The 18,428-nt window shown below is 38.3% G+C and overlaps 1 protein-coding gene across 1 annotated transcript in view; it reads right to left on the reverse strand.

Annotated features, from left to right (window-relative positions):
* The window catches only part of LOC126416990 (uncharacterized), a 335,028-nt gene that overhangs the window by 302,763 nt on the left and 13,837 nt on the right, over positions 1-18,428 (reverse strand). The window contains exon 3 of the mRNA XM_050084875.1: positions 8,756-8,928. Within this exon, the coding sequence (XP_049940832.1) occupies positions 8,756-8,928 (173 nt within the window). The remainder of the gene's footprint in view (positions 1-8,755; positions 8,929-18,428) is intronic.

An 18,428-nucleotide genomic window follows, 5' to 3' on the forward strand; every position in this document is an offset into this window, starting at 1 on the left:
AGGTGGAAGGAGTATATAGAGGGTTTATACAAGGGCGATGTACTTGAGGACAATATTATGGAAATGGAGGAGGATGTAGATGAAGACGAAATGGGAGATAAGATACTGCATGAAGAGTTTGACAGAGCACTGAAAGACCTGAGTCGAAACAAGGCCCCGGGAATAGACAACATTCCATTAGAACTACTGATGGCCTTGGGAGAGCCAGTCATGACAAAACTCTACCATCTGGTGAGCAAGATGTATGAGACAGGCGAAATACCCTCAGACTTAAAGAAGAATATAATAATTCCAATCCCAAAGAAAGCAGGTGTTGACAGATGTGAAAATTACCGAACTATCAGTTTAATAAGTCACAGCTGCAAAATACTAACGCGAATTCTTTACAGACGAATGAATAAACTGGTAGAAGCAGACCTCGGGGAAGATCAGTTTGGATTCCGTAGAAATGTTGGAACATGTGAGGCAATACTAACCTTACGACTTATCTTAGAAGAAAGATTAAGAAAAGGCAAACCTACGTTTCTAGCATTTGTAGACTTAGAGAAAGCTTTTGACAATGTTAACTGGAATACTCTCTTTCAAATTCTGAAGGTGGCAGGGGTAAAATACAGGGAGCGAAAGGCTATTTACAATTTGTACAGAAGCCAGATGGCAGTTATAAGAGTCGAGGGGCATGAAAGGGAAGCAGTGGTTGGGAAAGGAGTGAGACAGGGTTGTAGCCTTTCCCCGATGTTATTCAATCTGTATATTGAGCAAGCAGTAAAGGAAACAAAAGAAAAATTCGGAGTAGGTATTAAAATTCATGGAGAAGAAGTAAAAACTTTGAGGTTTGCCGATGACATTGTAATACTGTCAGAGACAGCAAAGGACTTGGAAGAGCAGTTGAACGGAATGAACAGTGTCTTGAAAGGAGGATATAAGATGAACATCAACAAAAGCAAAACAAGGATAATGGAATGTAGTCAAATTAAATCGGGTGATGCTGAGGGAATTAGATTAGGAAATGAGACACTTAAAGTAGTAAAGGAGTTTTGCTATTTAGGGAGTAAAATAACTGATGATGGTCGAAGTAGAGAGGATATAAAATGTAGACTGGCAATGGCAAGGAAATCGTTTCTGAAGAAGAGAAATTTGTTAACATCAAGTATAGATTTAAGTGTCAGGAAGTCGTTTCTGAAAGTATTTGTATGGTGTGTAGCCATGTATGGAAGTGAAACATGGACGATAACTAGTTTGGACAAGAAGAGAATAGAAGCTTTCGAAACGTGGTGCTACAGAAGAATGCTGAAGATAAGGTGGGTAGATCACGTAACTAATGAGGAGGTAATGAATAGGATTGGGGAGAAGAGAAGTTTGTGGCACAACTTGACTAGAAGAAGGGATCACTTGGTAGGACATGTTTTGAGGCATCAAGGGATCACAAATTTAGCAGTGGAGGGCAGCATGGAGGGTAAAAATCGTAGAGGGAGACCAAGAGATGAATACACTATGCAGATTCAGAAGGATGTAGGTTGCAGTAGGTACTGGGAGATGAAGAGGCTTGCACAGGATAGAGTAGCATGGAGAGCTGCATCAAACCAGTCTCAGGACTGAAGACCACAACAACAAAAACATTATTGTGTATGCATCTGTTGAAGAAATGACTTGCTGGCTGTGTTAGGGCTTACTGGATCCAGAAAATATGTTTTGTTTGTAGCAACCACTAATACTTTAAGGGAATCTATGGTTTGCATCCCTGTGAGTTGGTGTACTGAAGATGTCAGCATGGCAAAAAATTCGTTCAATGTTTTAAAATACATAGTTCTCAATGGCAACTAGAGTTTCAGCTGCAGATTTAGATTTGTCTGTACCTAAACCTCACAGGATGGTGAGTCTGTGAAAGTCCTCAGTTAGCAAGTGGGCATACCTGAGTTTTGCATTTCTCACAGATTGAATAACTCCGGTGTGTAGTTGCTTGTTAATGAAATGATTATCAAAGGTCCAGTGCCACTATATGTCTTGTGTGCTGCATCTCTGATGCTCAGAAGGTGTTTGAGGTGGCCTGTAAGTCATGGCACAAGTTTACTCTCACTTTTACTATTTTTAGAGGACCATGTTTATCTCATAAGTTATTGAGTCTCTTGGTGAAATTAGATAGTTCATTATTTATGTCAAAAATATTTCCTGTTGTCTGCTAATAAATACCACAGGTGTCAGCTGTAAACTCAGTCATATTCATGCACTTAAAATCTCTAAAAGTCACCACTTGCAGTTTGTTCTTTGGGCATTGCAATGAGCAGTTCATGAAAATTACATAATGAGCAGGCAAGTCTGGTGCAGAGATCTAACCTGTGTGAATTACTGTATTTGGAGATTTGGTTGTGTACGAGTGTCTGCCATATGATGAGTAGGCCCCAGTGGAATCAGTATATCATTAGCAAAATTACTGTTGATACAAAGGTTTAAGACTTGAGAGCACAAATTTAAAGCTAGAGAGCTGTACAACATTTGGTGGATTGTATATTACACAAATGAGATACTTTCTGTTGAGAGGTTTAATTTCTGTGAACATGAATTCAGGCCATTTGTCTTTGTTTTTAGATGTGAGCGTGAATTTGAGGTACAAATTTGCATGTATATATATATGCTTCCCTCATCTATCATGTCTCAGAAAAATGTAGCCATCAAGATTGATTGAAATGAAAGGGATACCCAGCTTCAGCCATGTCTCTGACAGGAGTATGACATGAAAATTGAGGCCCTGAAATGTGTGCCAAAACTCTGTCAGGTATGTTGGCAAATACTGCACATTTTTATGGACAAGCTGTAGTGTAGAGCTATCATGAGTCCTTTCCATTATTAGTCAGCAGACTGGAGGATGTGCTGTGCCAGTGACAGGTGGCACAGTACCACACGGAATGCAGTGTGGAGGGAGAAGGGGCACATGAACTTGAAAGCAGGCAAGGGGGCACATGAACTTGAAAGCAGGCAGGCAGCAGCCAGAAAACAGAAGCCAGGGGAAGGTACAAAGTCAGGTGTGCTTGTCCACCAGTGTGCTTGACCACCAGTGCAATAAAGTTGAAGGGGCTTGAGTTTTCCAGAGATCAATAAAACATGGTGCCAAGGAGAGTAGGATATAAAAATATGAGAAAGTGGCAATAAAATGGTGATTATACTGAATATAAAAATGTAAGGGAAAACAGTAAGAACAACAGACTATACTGAAACAGGAATAAAATAATGGTGTAAAAGGAAACAGCAAGAGCAGCAGAGAAACAGTATATCTAAAATTATGCTACTAATTAATAAAATAATAACCTGACAGTAAATTAATATCTGTATGAAAACCCTGTTGGAATAGTGAAGTAATACTGAAATAACAACTATAAGTATGAAAACTGAATGTAAAATTCATAACTAGTGCTAAAAGTAAACCTAAACAAGCAAATGTTAACATAAAATGGTTCCAATGAAAGTACTACAAAATAAAATGTTTCTTTACAAAACAAAGACACAAAATATAAATGCACAAAATAGAAACAACAGGAGTTGACATGTTCTTAGCTCCCAAAGAGCAAGCTTTGGAGTTCATTTGCATTGCAGACTGATATTTTCCCATCTTCAGTATTCACCACTATCCTACTGTCATTTGTCAATGTTTTGTAGCCCAGACCTTGAGATCATGATGCTCAAAATCTTTTATTCTTCCAGGGGTGAGATCCTGACTTCATGATTTTCTTTTTCACACTGAAGATCTTTTCTTCTGTGATACAAACTTCATTATTATAGGTCGACGTTTTGTAGATCCTAGTGTCTTGCATCCCACTCTATGACTTTTATCAATGTCACCTGCAGGCCTAGCCTCTCTCGTGCAAGATTAATCACTTACTTGTCTGTATTGTCTCTGTTGTTCTCTGGAATCCCAAACTTGCTCAGATTTGCCTCCAGAGTTTTCTGTATTTTCTGCAGTGACAGCATCAGTAATGGTCTAGACAAGCTAATATGTGTCCTGTGATTGCAGTGTAGCACTCACCCCATTCTTGATCGGTTCAGCAATGTCGGACATGGGCCTCTAAGCCAATAGATATGCAGTCTGCAACTGGTTCTGGGTTTGGGGATAGTCACATAGTAATAAAGGTGACGTAATAAGCTATTCTGAAAAAGCTAGCACATGCATAAAACATCTCTTGACACTGCAAACATTCTAACATCCAAAGACAAAGATCTCTTTTATGATGACAGCCTTTTTTTGGTGTAATAAATTAATCTGTGTGATTTCTGTTTTGTTTGCCCTCACCAATGACGCTGGAAAATGTGTAACTTATCTTTTCTGTAGCACTTACAGTTTTCAATACATTTTACTATTTTCTTCAAAATATATAGCTCCAATTTTGTATGTTCAAAATCTTTTTAAATGTACCATTTATTCCAAGAAATCTTTCCTTAAGAGTTTAAACTATTAGCATGCAGCTTGTTATAGCAAATCTGTCCACATCATCTAATTATGCAGTTTTTTAAATTCGATTCTTTGATTACAAATATGCCTAGTAGTGTAACCGCATGCACCATAATACTTATTTGCTTCACTCTAAAACAGGCAATACGATAACGTATGTTTAAGTTGAACAAAAGGTTTATGACACAGTACTGTAAATCCTACAGCAACTGTATTACATTCTCTGCCAGGATTTTGATTACCTCTCGTCGTGCCCTGAAATGAGAAATGTCCTGCCTATTATCCTTCCCACCCCTCCTGCCGTGGTATTCCTCTGTCCACCTACCTACACAATATATTCGTCCACCCTTACACAAACCCTGCTCCCAGTCTTTTACCTCATGGCTCATACCCCTGTAATGGACCTAGATGCAAGACCTGTTCCATACATCCTCCCACCACCGCCTACTCCAGTCCGGTCACTAACATCACCTATCCCATCAAAGGCAAGGCTACCTGGGAAACCAGTCATGTGATTTACAAGCTAAGCTGCAACCAATGTGCTGCAGTCTATGTAGACATGACAACCAACAAGCTGTCAGTCTGCATGAATGACCACCGACAAACTGTGGCCAAAAAACAAGTGGACCACCCTGTTGCTGAACACGCTACCAAACATGATATCCCTCATCTCAATGACTGCTTCACAGCCTGTGCCATGCAGATCCTTCCCACCAACACCAGCTTTTCTGAATTGCGCAGGTGGGAACTTACCCTGCAATACATCCTATGTTCCCTCAACCCTCCTGGCCTCAACCTTTGTTAGTCACTGTCCTCACCCATCCAGCCCCCTCCCTGTTCCCATTACAGCACTACACAGCTGTCATTTCACCACCACACCCAGTCTTTTAATTTCTTTTTATTTCTCTCCTTTCTACTACTTACCCCCTCCCCCCTCCATACCTTCTCCCCTGCCCTCCATTTAAACTGCAACACTTCACTGTCCGCCACTCCCACCATACTATCCCGCCCCCTCCCCGCCCCAGCCTCCTCCTTACCCTCACCCAGTCGCCACTCCCATCAAGCACTGGTGCTGCTGCTCACAGTGTGGTTTCAGTTCTCTGAGACTGCAGACGTGTGTGCAAGTTGTGTTTGCGTGAGTATGTGTGTGCATGTGTGTATGTGTGTCTACTGCTGACAAAGGCCTTAATGACCGAAAGCTATAATTGTGTGAATCTTTTTATTGTGCCTATAGCAACTCAGCATCTCCGCTATACGGCGAGTAGCAACTTTCCTTCTCCGGTATTGTTACATAATAAATAAATACAGTCAATGACATCATATAGTGAAAACCTTAAAAATTAATATCAACTGATTTTTATCAATATATTCAGTTATAGCATAAAAAGGATTAATAATAACCAATTTAATAGCATGTTTCTGAAGCTAGTTATGTGAGCTGATCAAGCAAAAAATGGAAGTTTATTAAATATTCTTAAGCTATTGATTAGATGGGAATTCCCTGTCCTTGGCGGCCTGTGCCTAGGCATATCTAATTTTATTTTGCATCTCATGTTATGGTAGTGTATGTTTTCCCACATTTTGAAATCTGCTATATTGAGCTATGTATACGGAAATTAATGACTGTTAACATTTTGAGCCATAAGAATAGTGGCTGGCAGTCCTCTAATTTCCCAGCATTGCTCATTGCTCATACCACCTTCTTTTGAAGTTTTACAATTTCACTGATGTGAGGAGTATGTCCCCACATCAGAAGTCCATACACTATATGTGACTGAGAGAGTGCAAAATAAATAACTCTTAAATATTCTTTCATTACCACATCTCTACATTAAATAAGGAACTAGAGATAATTTTGTACAGGTATGGTTGATGGGTGTTTCCCAATTTAACTTAGAGTATACATGAATTCCTAGAACTTTGACTGCTTTCATACCTCCCACTTTTGACAATCCCAGTATAATCAGGGTTGCAAAGCAATGTTTCGGATGAGAACCAATTTAATGCTGACTCCATGACATCTTGCATTATACCTTGCAGAAATAATGTGTTTTCATGCTGAGCTAGCAAAATTGTGTCTTCGGCATAACAAATGATAGATGTAGGAACACAATGGGATAAATCATTGACTGCAATTATAAAAAAGAAGAGCCCAAGGACAGGACCTTGTGGAACCACTGTTTTAACATCTTGCAGCCGTGAGTGTCTGTTTCTAGTAGGTACAAACTATTTCCTATGGCTTAGGTGTGATACAATTGCTGCAATGCAGACTCTTGTACATCATGGAATTTGAGTTTGACAAGTAACATATCATGAGAAGTACACTGATCAGCCAGAACATTATGACTACTAAATCAGTCCATGTGATAGCAGCATCACCTGGTGAAGAATGACTACTAGTCAGACACACACACAGTGCATATAATATTAGTGAGCTTGCTGTCTGCCTGTTGAATGGGGAAGATGCATGATCTATCTGAGTCTGACTGAGGGCAGATTGTGATGCCCCGGAGGCTTGGCATGAGCATTTTGGAAACTGCATGACATGTCAAGTGTTCAAGGAGTGCTGTAGTGAGTGTCTTCAGCACATGTTGAAACCAACGTGAAACCCCATCCAGATGTTGTCGGCCTGGGCAGCTGCCCCTCATTACAGATGTCCAACATTCTAGGTCGGGCAGACTGGTAAAATAGGACAGGCAGTGAACAGCGGTGGAACTAACATCAGACTTTAATGCTGGGCAGAGTACATGTGTGTCTGATCACACAGTACACCAAACTCTCCTAAGAGTGGGCCTCTACAGCCAATGACCCATGCATGCATGGGCCAGTGTTGACATGACAACATTGGCAACTATGACTGAAATGGGCACGTGACCACTGGTGCAGTCGCAGGCCATTGCATGGTCCGCTGAATCCTGAAACCTTCTTCATCATGCTGATGGGAGGGTGCGAATCCATTGTGTTCCAGAGGAACAGCTCCTTGACATCTGTACTGCACAGTGAAGACAAGCCGGCAGTGGCTCCATTATGCTCAGGAAAACATTCACGTGGGCATCTGAGGATTCAGTGAAGCTTGTGCAAAACACCATGATAGCTAAGTACATCCCTTCATGATGATCATGTTTCCTGATGGCAGTGGCATTTCATAACAAGATAATGTGCCATATCACAAGGACAGGAGTGTGATGGAGTAGTTTGAGGAACACAGTGCCAAGTTCCAATTGATGTTCTGACCCCCACCTCACCAGATTTGAAACTGATTGAGCACATCTGGGATGTGATTGAATGAGGTTTCAGAGCTCATCATCCTCTACCAGAAATTTCTGGGAATTAGTTGAGTCATGTATGCAGATGTGCTTCCAACTCCGTCCAGTGACATACCAAGGCCTCACTGCTTCCATGCCATGATGCATCACTCCTGTTATCCATGCCAAAGATGGACATAAAGGGTATTAGTTAGGTGGTTGTAATGTTCTGGATGATCAGCGTACAGTTAAATCCTTACTTAAGTTACACGAAAGAATTGAAGCTATAATTTTATTCTCAAAGGCTGTTATTACTTCATTCACAACTGATAGAACAGTCTTCTCGGAAGGCAAATTGACTATTAGAAAGTAGATTATGCAATGCAAAATAGTTGTTTAGTGGGTTATAAAAAAGAGACTCAAATATTTTGGAGAAAATAAGAACTACTGAAACTGGTGAGTAATTTTTGAGATCATGTTTGTCCCCTAATTGTACACTGGAATAATTTTCAATATTTTTAGTACTGTAGGAAATACTCCAACTTCTTGACACCCATTCAAGAGAAAGGCCAATGATTGACTAATTATATGCACTGTTTTTCTGATTACATAAATGGACAACCAAGAGAAGTCTGTGCTCTTGGAGTCTGAGAACTTTGCCACTACTTTCTTAATATCAGTGAGTGTGACTGTCCTTCACAAGTTTTCAGCCATTACCTAACAGGCAGAAAGCATCTTGCATCTGACAATACTAAATGCTATGATCTGCAAGGTAATTTAAAAACTGTGCATTCACATTGAGAAGAAAAAGCTAACTGTAATACTAATAGCGAAAAGTAACACAATTTTGGTAACATTACTGAAACAAAGTTAGTGACACAATTTATGGCTCCTGTTAAGTTTTAGCATAGTACATCAAAATTACAATAGGAAAGAGGAGTGTACTGTTCCATCAGGCATGCAAGTCAGTCATAGTTAACAAGAGAGATGCCTTAGAAAAGAAAAAAAACTGTTGGGTGAAAGATGAAATCTTGTATGCGATAGTGAACTACCAAGAAAATTTAATTATTACCTTTTCTGGCTGGACTGTGATTTTTCCCTTAGCAGTCTGTGCAAGATGGGGTGGGTCTGCCTTTGCAGAGCGAACTGCATCTTCCATTAACTGCAGTTCCAGTATTTCTTCCAGTTTTGCTTCTTCACCCAAACTTATTATCAAATTATTTGCTATGAAGTTGCACCTTGCATCTATGTTACATAAATGACCGTGTGTTAGTTCACTATATTTTATAAATAATCTCTAGAATTACAAGTAAAAACTGCAGAAGATGAAATTCTTAACACTGCTGATATACGTGTATAAAAGTAGAAACAAATATCCTAGCTTTCAGAATGTTCATTCAACAGGGAGTAGGTTTGGGGAGATTAGGAAAGACGGCCAGATCACACAGGGCAACATACTAATAGGAACCCACCTTTCGTATAGGAGACAAAAATGAAGAGTGACTTCTCAGAAACAGTAGGAGATCAAAGACAGAGGTGAAAGAAGGACAGAATGAGAGAAAAATTGAATTAGAAGAAGAAAATGAGAAGTGAAATGAATAGGGCAATTATGAACTAAGAGGAAATTGAAAAGTAGATTGAGAGAAATCTGTAAACATAAAGATAAAAAATGAAAAGTAACAGTGTACAAATAATTGCAGAAACATTACCTAAAAAGAAAACAAATAAGGAGTTGTGAACCAACAGTGGATAATAATTAACTCATTGCCTGGCATTCAAAATTTTTGAGAAAGCTTTTGACTGTTTCAACAAAATCTGTATTAACAGCCGTTGAGAAATGAGCAACTGATTCACACTATCTTAGTGTTCTCATGAATACATATATCAGTACTGTTCACAATGAAGGAAATTTGGAATTGAAAGAAGAGTATGGTAAAAAGACTGCACTGGTACTGTTTGCTTCTAGTGGAAGCTACAAATTAATAATATACTAATAGGACCTGTTGATTTTATAAATCAGCCCAAATGGTTCCAGCTGATGAAATTCACAAAAAAATAAATAAAAATGAAATAAAAAAATAAACAGAAAAGTGAAAATGATCTAGTGAGCTTTTGGTAAACTAATCAGGTTTTCAAAATCAAGCTCCTAATATATGTGAAAAGGAAAGTTTCATCATCAATACATATTACCATTTTTTTAACTGATGTAGTGACACATGGACTTTTGATGAAAAACCGTCAATAATGAAGAGTTAAACCATTGAAGTGCATCTCGAAAATTCCTGGAAGAAATGGATTAGGGAACAAACACTAGTATGATACATTATTATAAATGTATTGAAAACTGACATGGGCAGGACATGTGGCCAGGTAAATGGATAGTAGATGAAACAAGGAACTTCCTTTCTAGCTCCCAAAAGAGAAGAAAAGATTGAGGAGATGACCTTATAATAGGTTGGTGGACACAAGAAAATTTGCAGCAGCAATACAAGGGCACAGCTGACAGTCTTAAGATGAAGTAACTAGTTGACGTCTTTACCTAGCAGTGGATGTTAAATGGTTGATGACAATATTTATTTTTCATATACAAGCCTGTAGATAGCTTGGTCCCTGGCCCCCACCCCCTTTCCATGACCCAGACCATAGTGAAGTGGGGTGGCTTGAGTGCCTCGATGATACAGATAGGTGTACCTTAGGTGCAACCACAATGGAGGGGTATTTGTGGAGAGACCAGAAAAATATGTGGTTCCTGAAGAGGCGAAGCATCCGATTCAGTAGTTACAAGAGCGACAGTCTAGTTGACTGACTGATATTGCAATGCAACATCAGACCACATGGCCTTGTTGTGCTTGTACTGTGAACAGCTGAAAGCAAGAGCAAACTACAGCTGTTACTTTTCCCAAGGGCATGGAGCTCTACTGCATTGTTAAATGATGGTGGCATCCTCTTAAGTAAAACATTCTGAAGGTACAATAGTCCCATATTCAAATCTCAACATAGACTATTCAGGAGAATGTTGCCATCAGGAAAAGCAAAAATGACCTTCCTTGGGTCAGAGTGTGGGATACTAGACGCCTTAATTGTGTTGGTAGGTTAGAAAATTTAAAAAGGGATATGGACAGGCTGTAGTTCAATATAGTGGGAATTACATAGTAAAGTTTGGTGGCGGGATGAATAGAACTTCTGGTAAGGTGAATACAGGGTTACAAACACAGAATCAAATTGGAGTAATGTAGAAATAGATCTAATAATGAATAAGACAATGAGAATGCATGTAAGCTACTATGAACAGAAGAGTGAATGCATTATCATAGCCAAGATAGACACAAAGCCAACACCCACCACAGCAGTACAAGTCTATATACAAATTAGCTCCACAGATGATGAAGAGATTGAAAGAAGGTAGAATGACATAAAAGACATAATTCAGATAATCAAAGGAGAGGAAAGTTTAATTGTGATGGGGTTTGGAATTCGATAGTAAGAAAAGGAAGAGAAGGAAAACTAGTAGGAGAATGTGGACTGAGGGAAATGAATGAAAGATAACCTGCCCAGTAGAATTTTGCACTTAGCATAATTTAATCTTAACTAACATTTGGTTAACGAATCATGAAAGAATGTTGTTCATGTTGAAGGACCTAGAGCCACTAGAAATCTTCAGATTCATTAGATAATAATAAGCCAGAGATTTTGGAACCAGTTTTAAATTGTAAGAGATTTCCAGGGACAGGTGTGGACTCTGACCACACGGGGGTGGATAGAAAAGTTCTCAGAATCACCATGAGAGGTCAGTGCTAGCGCAATGAGTTGTTCACGTGATATTCATTGGACTGTTGCCTGTAAACACATGCCACACCAGTGCTCTTGGAAGACAGCTGTGACAGTGACAAGGCTCTGTTGTTGTTCCCCCGTAGTGATTTGCGAAGATGGGAAAAATCGAGATTTGACCAGTGATTAAGTGCTTCGTAAAGAAAGGTATCAAAGCAAAGGACATTCATGCCATTTTCCAGAATACACTTGGGGGCTCTGCTCCTTCATATTCAACTGTTGCCAAGTGGACAAATGAATTTAAATTTGGTTGGCTGAGCTTATATTATGATCCACACAGCTGTCAGTCAAGATGTGTACTACTCCAGAAATCATTGCGAAAGTGCACAAAATGGTCATGGTGGATCACTGATTGAAAGTGTGTGAAATTGCTCATGCTTGCCAGATGTCATCTGAAAGGGTACATCACATTTTAACTGAAGAATTAGAAATGAAAAAAATTATCTGCAAGATGGGTGCCACGATTCTTGATGCTGGATCAAAAACACGTGCCATCGCCATGGCAAAATTACGAAGTGTTGCCACACCCACCTTATTCACCTGATATGGCTCCATCAGACTTCCATCTCTTCCTAAATTTTTCTTGGTGGATGAAAATTCACTTCAAACGCATAATTGATAGCTGGAGTGACAACTATTTTACAGGTCTGAAGGAAACTCATTTTCGAGATGGGATCAAGGCATATCGTTGGATCAAGTCCATTAATCTACAAGAAGACTACATTGAAAAATAAAAAAGTGTCAGTGACATAAGTACTTTTTTTCTTTTCCATTCTGAGAACTTTTCAAACCACCCTCATAATTTATTGGGTATGAACTGAAGATTAAAACTGAAGAAATTGCAAAAGGTTAGGAAATTAAGAAGATGGAACCTGGATAAGCTGAAAGAACCAGAGGTTGTTGAGCATTACAAAGGGAGCATTAGGCAATGATTGACTGAAACAAGTGAAAGGAATACATTAGAAAACAAATGGGTAGCATTGAGAGATAACAGAGTGAAATCATATATAACTAGGGGAAAGATAGATACCAGCTACAGCTGTATGAATATCAAGAGCTCAGATGAAAAATGATGACTAATAAGTGAAAGCTGAAAGGTGAAAGAAAATATAGAGGAGATATATAAGAGAAATGAACCAATATTATAGAAAAAGGATGAGGAAGTAGATGAAGATGAGATGGAAGGTAAGTAGTGCAAGAAGAATTTGACAGAGCCCTGAAAGTTCTAAGTCCTACCAAGTCCCCTGTAGTAGACAACATTCCCTAAGAACTACAGATATTCTTGGAAGAGCCAGCCATGACAAAATTATTCCACCTGGTGTGCAAGATGAATATGACTTCAAGAAGAATGTGATAATTCCAATTCTAAAGAAAGCAGGTGCTGACAGATGCGAATTTACTCAAATATCAGTTCAATAAGTTGTGGTTACAAAATAAAGTATTTACAGGAGGATGGAAAAACTGTTAGAAACTAACCCCAGGGAAGATCAGTTTGTGTTCTGGAGAAATGTAGGTACACAGAAGGCAATACTGACCCTACAATTTACCTTAGAAGATAGATTGAAATAATGGAAAACCGCATTTAAAGCATTTGTAGATTCAGAGAAAGCTTTTGACAATGTTGACTGGGATACACTCTTTGAAATTATGAAGCCTACAGGTGTAAAATGTAGAGAGCAAAATGTTATATGAAACTTGTACAGTTACAAGGGTCGAAGGGCATAAAGTCAATCAACAGTTGAGAAGGAAGTGAGACAGGGTTGTAGCCCTTTCTCAATGTTATATAATCTATACAATGAGCAAGCAGTAAAGGAAATCAAAGATAAAATTGGAGGGAGAATTAAAAGTTCAGGGAGAAGAAACAAAAACTTTGAGATTTTCTGATTGATTTGTAATTCAGTCAGGACAAACAGGACATGGAAGAGCAGCTGAGGAGAACAGACAGTTGTTTCGAAAGGAGGATAGAACATGAACATCAACCAAAAGCAAATAAGGGTAATGGAATGTTGTTGAATCAAAATGGGGAGATGCAGTGGGAATTAGATTAGATAACAAGACACAAAAAGAAGTAGGTAAGTTTTGCTATTTGAGTATTAAAATACTTGATGTGGCCAAAGTAGAGAGTATATAAAATGTAAGCTGGCAATGGCAAGAAAAGTCTTCCTGAAGAAGAAGTTTAAGTGTTAGCAAGTCTCCTCTGAAAGTATTTGTCTGAGTGTATCCTTGTATGAATGTGAAATGTGGACAATAAGCTGTTCAGACTAGAAGAGAATTGAAGCTTCTGAGCTGTGGAGTTACAGAAGAGTGCTGAAGATTAGATGAGTAGATCACATAACCACTGAATAGAATATGGGAGAAAAGAAATTTGTGAAATAACTTGACTGAAACAAGGCATCAACTGATAGGACATATTCTGATACATCAAGGGATCATAAATTCAGTGCTAGAGAGAAGCGTGTGGGGATAAACACTGTAGAGGGAGACCAGGACTTGAATATAGAAAACAGATTTAGAAAGATATAGGTTTCAGTAGTTATTTGGAGATGAAGAGACTTCCACATGATAGAGCAGTGTGGAGAGCTACATGAAACCAATTTTCAGACTTAGGATTACAACAATAGTTAGTTTTCAAGGCGCATAAGGCAATATCCACACTTCTCTAGATATAATATTTTATACTTGTTTAAATACAGTTTTTGCACTCAAGTATAACTACATACTAACACAGGGTGAGATATTTTTCCAGTTGTGTCATACATAGGCTCAATTTACAGTTATACTATCCATAGTTCATATGAATACATTATTAAGAATTATCTGTACAGAATTTATTTGTTTGTAATTCAATTAAAAGGTTACTTACTTAATTGTTTATCTATTGATCAATGGTGTTGAAAGCTATCAGCCAAGATTACATTAACTTTCTGCTTATTTTGATTTTCAGCTGCATCATTCCCCTTGGTAATTTGTTACTAAAGGATTTTTCTGTTTGCAGAAAGTTTTTTCATATTTTTGTTAATCTAGTCCAGGAAACATTCAGAGTTCTTGTTCCTGTTTATATAACATTGGATATGTGATCTTGTTTCTTGCTCATCCCAATTCAAAGGAGTATGAAAAATCTGTAGGTATGGAGTAATCAGTATTTTGTTTCTGTGTAACCCCAGTTCTTTGTCATAATCTGAAGATGACAAATTGAAGGGCATTGTACCTTTTATGAAGGCTCAATTCATAACCTGGCTCACTACTGCTCAAAATAAAATTTCATTTCCATGCATCTATGCAGAGGCATGATGTCTTGTTTTCCGAACTTGAGCACAACTGGTGGCTGCTGTCTTCCATTATTGCTATTAGCCCATGGTCTTCAGTACTGGAATCCAAATACAGTTCAGTTTCACATTCTCCTCAACCTGATTAAAATTACTTATGAGTTTAGTAATCTCCGTAGCCTCTTTGTATAGCCTATCACAGTATCTGCTTGTGGTTGCCAGAACTGAAGTCTTATCAAACTGAATCTGATGGTATCTTGGCTGCAAGGTGTGTTCCATAACCACAACACTTGCTTCATCCCTTCTAGACTAGTGCTTGTGTTCATCTAGTTATTTTTCCACCATTCTTTTTGTGGTACTCATAATCATATCTTTTTCTGTAGTACTGTAAAAGCCTTCAAAGTGAACACAGTTATGTACTGCATGCAGAACTTTATCAAATAAAAACAAGATAAGAATGCTGCAAAACACTGTCCTGCCTCCAGGAGAAGAGGTCCTACAAATTTCTGCCCTACTGTACAAGATGTAAGAAAACACATAACTCAGGTATGTTTATGTATTTCCTTGTGCACCTGAAGTGCATCAGTCTGTGCTTTGTTGTTATAGGATTGAAGCACTTGCACCTAAAGTTATTCAGATGTTCACAATGTACAGGGTGTTTATAAATGAATATCGGGGTTTTAACACTTTATAATATTTATTACATTAAACTTACAGTTATAAATGATATGTCAAATGAAAGTGCAACTCAAACAGTTGTGTTTGGCACCAGTGCACATGTGCAGCCTGCAATGTTTTAACCACAACCCACTAGACAGCAGTAGTAACAAAGATGGTGACTAGTGAACAGAAAGCATTTTGTGTTTTGCAGTTTACAAAGACCGAATCTGTAGTTAATGTGCACTGTGCATTCCAGCTGAAGTTCGGTTGTGATCCTCCAAGTGATAATAACATTTGATGATACCAGCTACCTTTGTAAAGGGAAGAGCACAAGATGACCAAGAGTTAGTGAAGAGATTGTTGAGCGAGTGAGAGAGTCGTTCACTCGTAGCCCAAAGAAATCAGTCTGGAAGGCTAGTCGTGAATTACAAGTTCCCGTGCCGACTGTTTGGAAAGTTTTAAGAAAACACGTACAACTATGTCCTTACTGTTTACAGTTATTACAGGCTCTTAAGACAGCAGAGCGTGGATGATGTGCCAACTTTGCAAACAAAATGTTGTTTCATGATGATGAAGACTTTCTGGATAATGTTGTCTTCAGTGATGAATTGACCTTTCACCTTAGTGGACATGTTAACACTCACAAAGTGCACATCTGGGCCTTAGAAAATCCTCACAAGGTGGTACAAATGCAATGAGATTCCCCTAAAGTGACTGTTTTTTGTGCCTTATCCCTGGCAGAAAGTTTATGGGCCTTTCATTTTTGGTGAACCTACTGTAACTGGCACTTGTTACCTTGATACATTAGAGCAATGGCTCTTCCCTCAGTTGAAAGAAGATGAGCCAGAGAACTTCATTTTCCAGCAATATGGTATGCCACCTCACTGGCATAGCAAAGTATGTAATTGATTGAACTTCACTGTACCCAAGCGCTGGATAGTCTGCAAGGGGCCCAATGACAGGACTTGCTTTGCATGGTCTCCACACTCACCCGACCTAACGCCATGCAATATTTTCCTTTGGGGCTTCATCAAGGATCATGTGTACATGCCTCTGCTATGAGCACACCTCCCTGAATTAAGAAACCGGATTGATACATCTGTTGCTACAGTCACTGAAGACACACTTATCAACATTTGGGAAAAAATCAGCTATAGACTTGATGTGTGCCATGTGATAAATGGTGCTCACATTAAACATTTATAAGGTTCTTGGTAAGACTATTTGAGTTGCTCTTTCATTTGACATATCATTTACAATTGTAACTTAATATAATAAATATTATAAAGCATTAAAACCCCAATATTCATCTATAAACATCCTGTATTTGTATGAATATCAAGAGCTCATATGGAAACCCGGTTCTAACGTTGAACTCGTTATATTCATGTCTTTTGTCATGATTGTACCATTTCATGGTTTTTTATAATTTACAAGAGCCTCCTAAAATAATTCATGACACAAAAGAGAGAAATTAAGAAGTTAGCCAGCACGGATTTTTAGAAACATTTTCTTTGTGTACCCAGCATTTTGCATCCTTGTGTTTTACAGAAACACAAATCATAACTTTTTGGTATTGTAGTGATGTAGTACTGTTATGTTCAGTAAAAATACCCTGACTTTGTAGAGAATCACCATTTATAATTAATTTAACAAAATTTTAAACTTTGAATGTTCCCTTCAAAAACCAAAATATGAGAAATCTACGTTCAGAAAATTTGGTACTACAAAATTATCAGAACAGAGCTTTGAAGTGAAAGATTACAATGTATAAAAATGGTAGATGTCTTGAAATCATATCTTAATTAGTTAATAACTATGTAACTATGGGAATTTGAGCTAAACTAATAACTTTCTCAGAACCGGGAATGGTTGGTCAACAAAGGTACTTGTTTATTGGTTCTTAGTGTTAAAATTTGGTGCATGTATTTTTGCGTAGTGATAAAATTATATCTTCAAATTGTGATATCTTCTGAATTAATTAACTTTAACTGAAAACAATTACACCATAATTTTCCTGGTTGGATAAAATACACCAGCAATAAGAAGAATATGGAATCTTTTAGCAAATGAGAAAGTTGATAAATACATGTTCAATTATGGTGCAATCATGATTCAATGTTTATGATCATGACAGCTGTCAGTAGCACTTTAATTGTTTGGGTTAAACATGCTCCATTTCAAGCAGTAATACACAATATACACGTCACTACAAGGCAACTTGAATGTGCAAGAGGGAGTAGCCAAAGAGATGTTCTGCAATTACTGCATTCCAGTGCATTTCAACCTCTTCACATTTCTTTCTATCAACAGTTTCATGGCAATGACATTCAAAATCTGTTACAGTTCTCTGAATAGTTTCCAGGAAAATTGCAAATTAAAGTGGTGTTTCTGTGCAAGACTTTGTCTATGAATGAAGCATCATTTACAAATCACGGACAAACAAATCACAACAATATGCATACTGGCTGACAGAAGTTGAAAAACAATAACCTTTTAAATTATGCAACAGAATTGATGGACAATACTTTCCTCTAGAAAGCAAAATGTATGGAAACATATCAAGTAAAAGTGACATACTACCTAACTTTTTGAACAAACAGTTCCTTCCTCCAGAAGGAGAGAGGGATAGGATGGGAAAGGTTAAAAAGAAATAGGATGTCGCTCAGATTCCACTACAGGTGGGACCCTCTCATCCCCCAGCCTGAGTGACAAGATTATGGAAAGAATAGGTTGCTACTCACCACACAGAAAAGGCACTGAGTCACAGACAGGCACAATGAAAAAAAAGACTGCTAAAATATTAAGTTTTTGGCAAAGTCGTTCTGAAATAGAGGGGCTCTGAGTCGTTCCCTCCACCACCAGCTTTTCTGAGCTGTGCAGATGTGAGTTATCCTTACAAAACATTTTCTGTTCCTGAAATTATCCTGGCCTCAACCTATGGTAACCTACCAATCCCACACTCTCTACTCAATAGTTTCTGCCCCCTCT

The sequence above is a fragment of the Schistocerca serialis genome, chromosome 8 (genome assembly GCF_023864345.2).
Source record: "Schistocerca serialis cubense isolate TAMUIC-IGC-003099 chromosome 8, iqSchSeri2.2, whole genome shotgun sequence".
NCBI lineage: Eukaryota > Metazoa > Arthropoda > Insecta > Orthoptera > Acrididae > Schistocerca > Schistocerca serialis.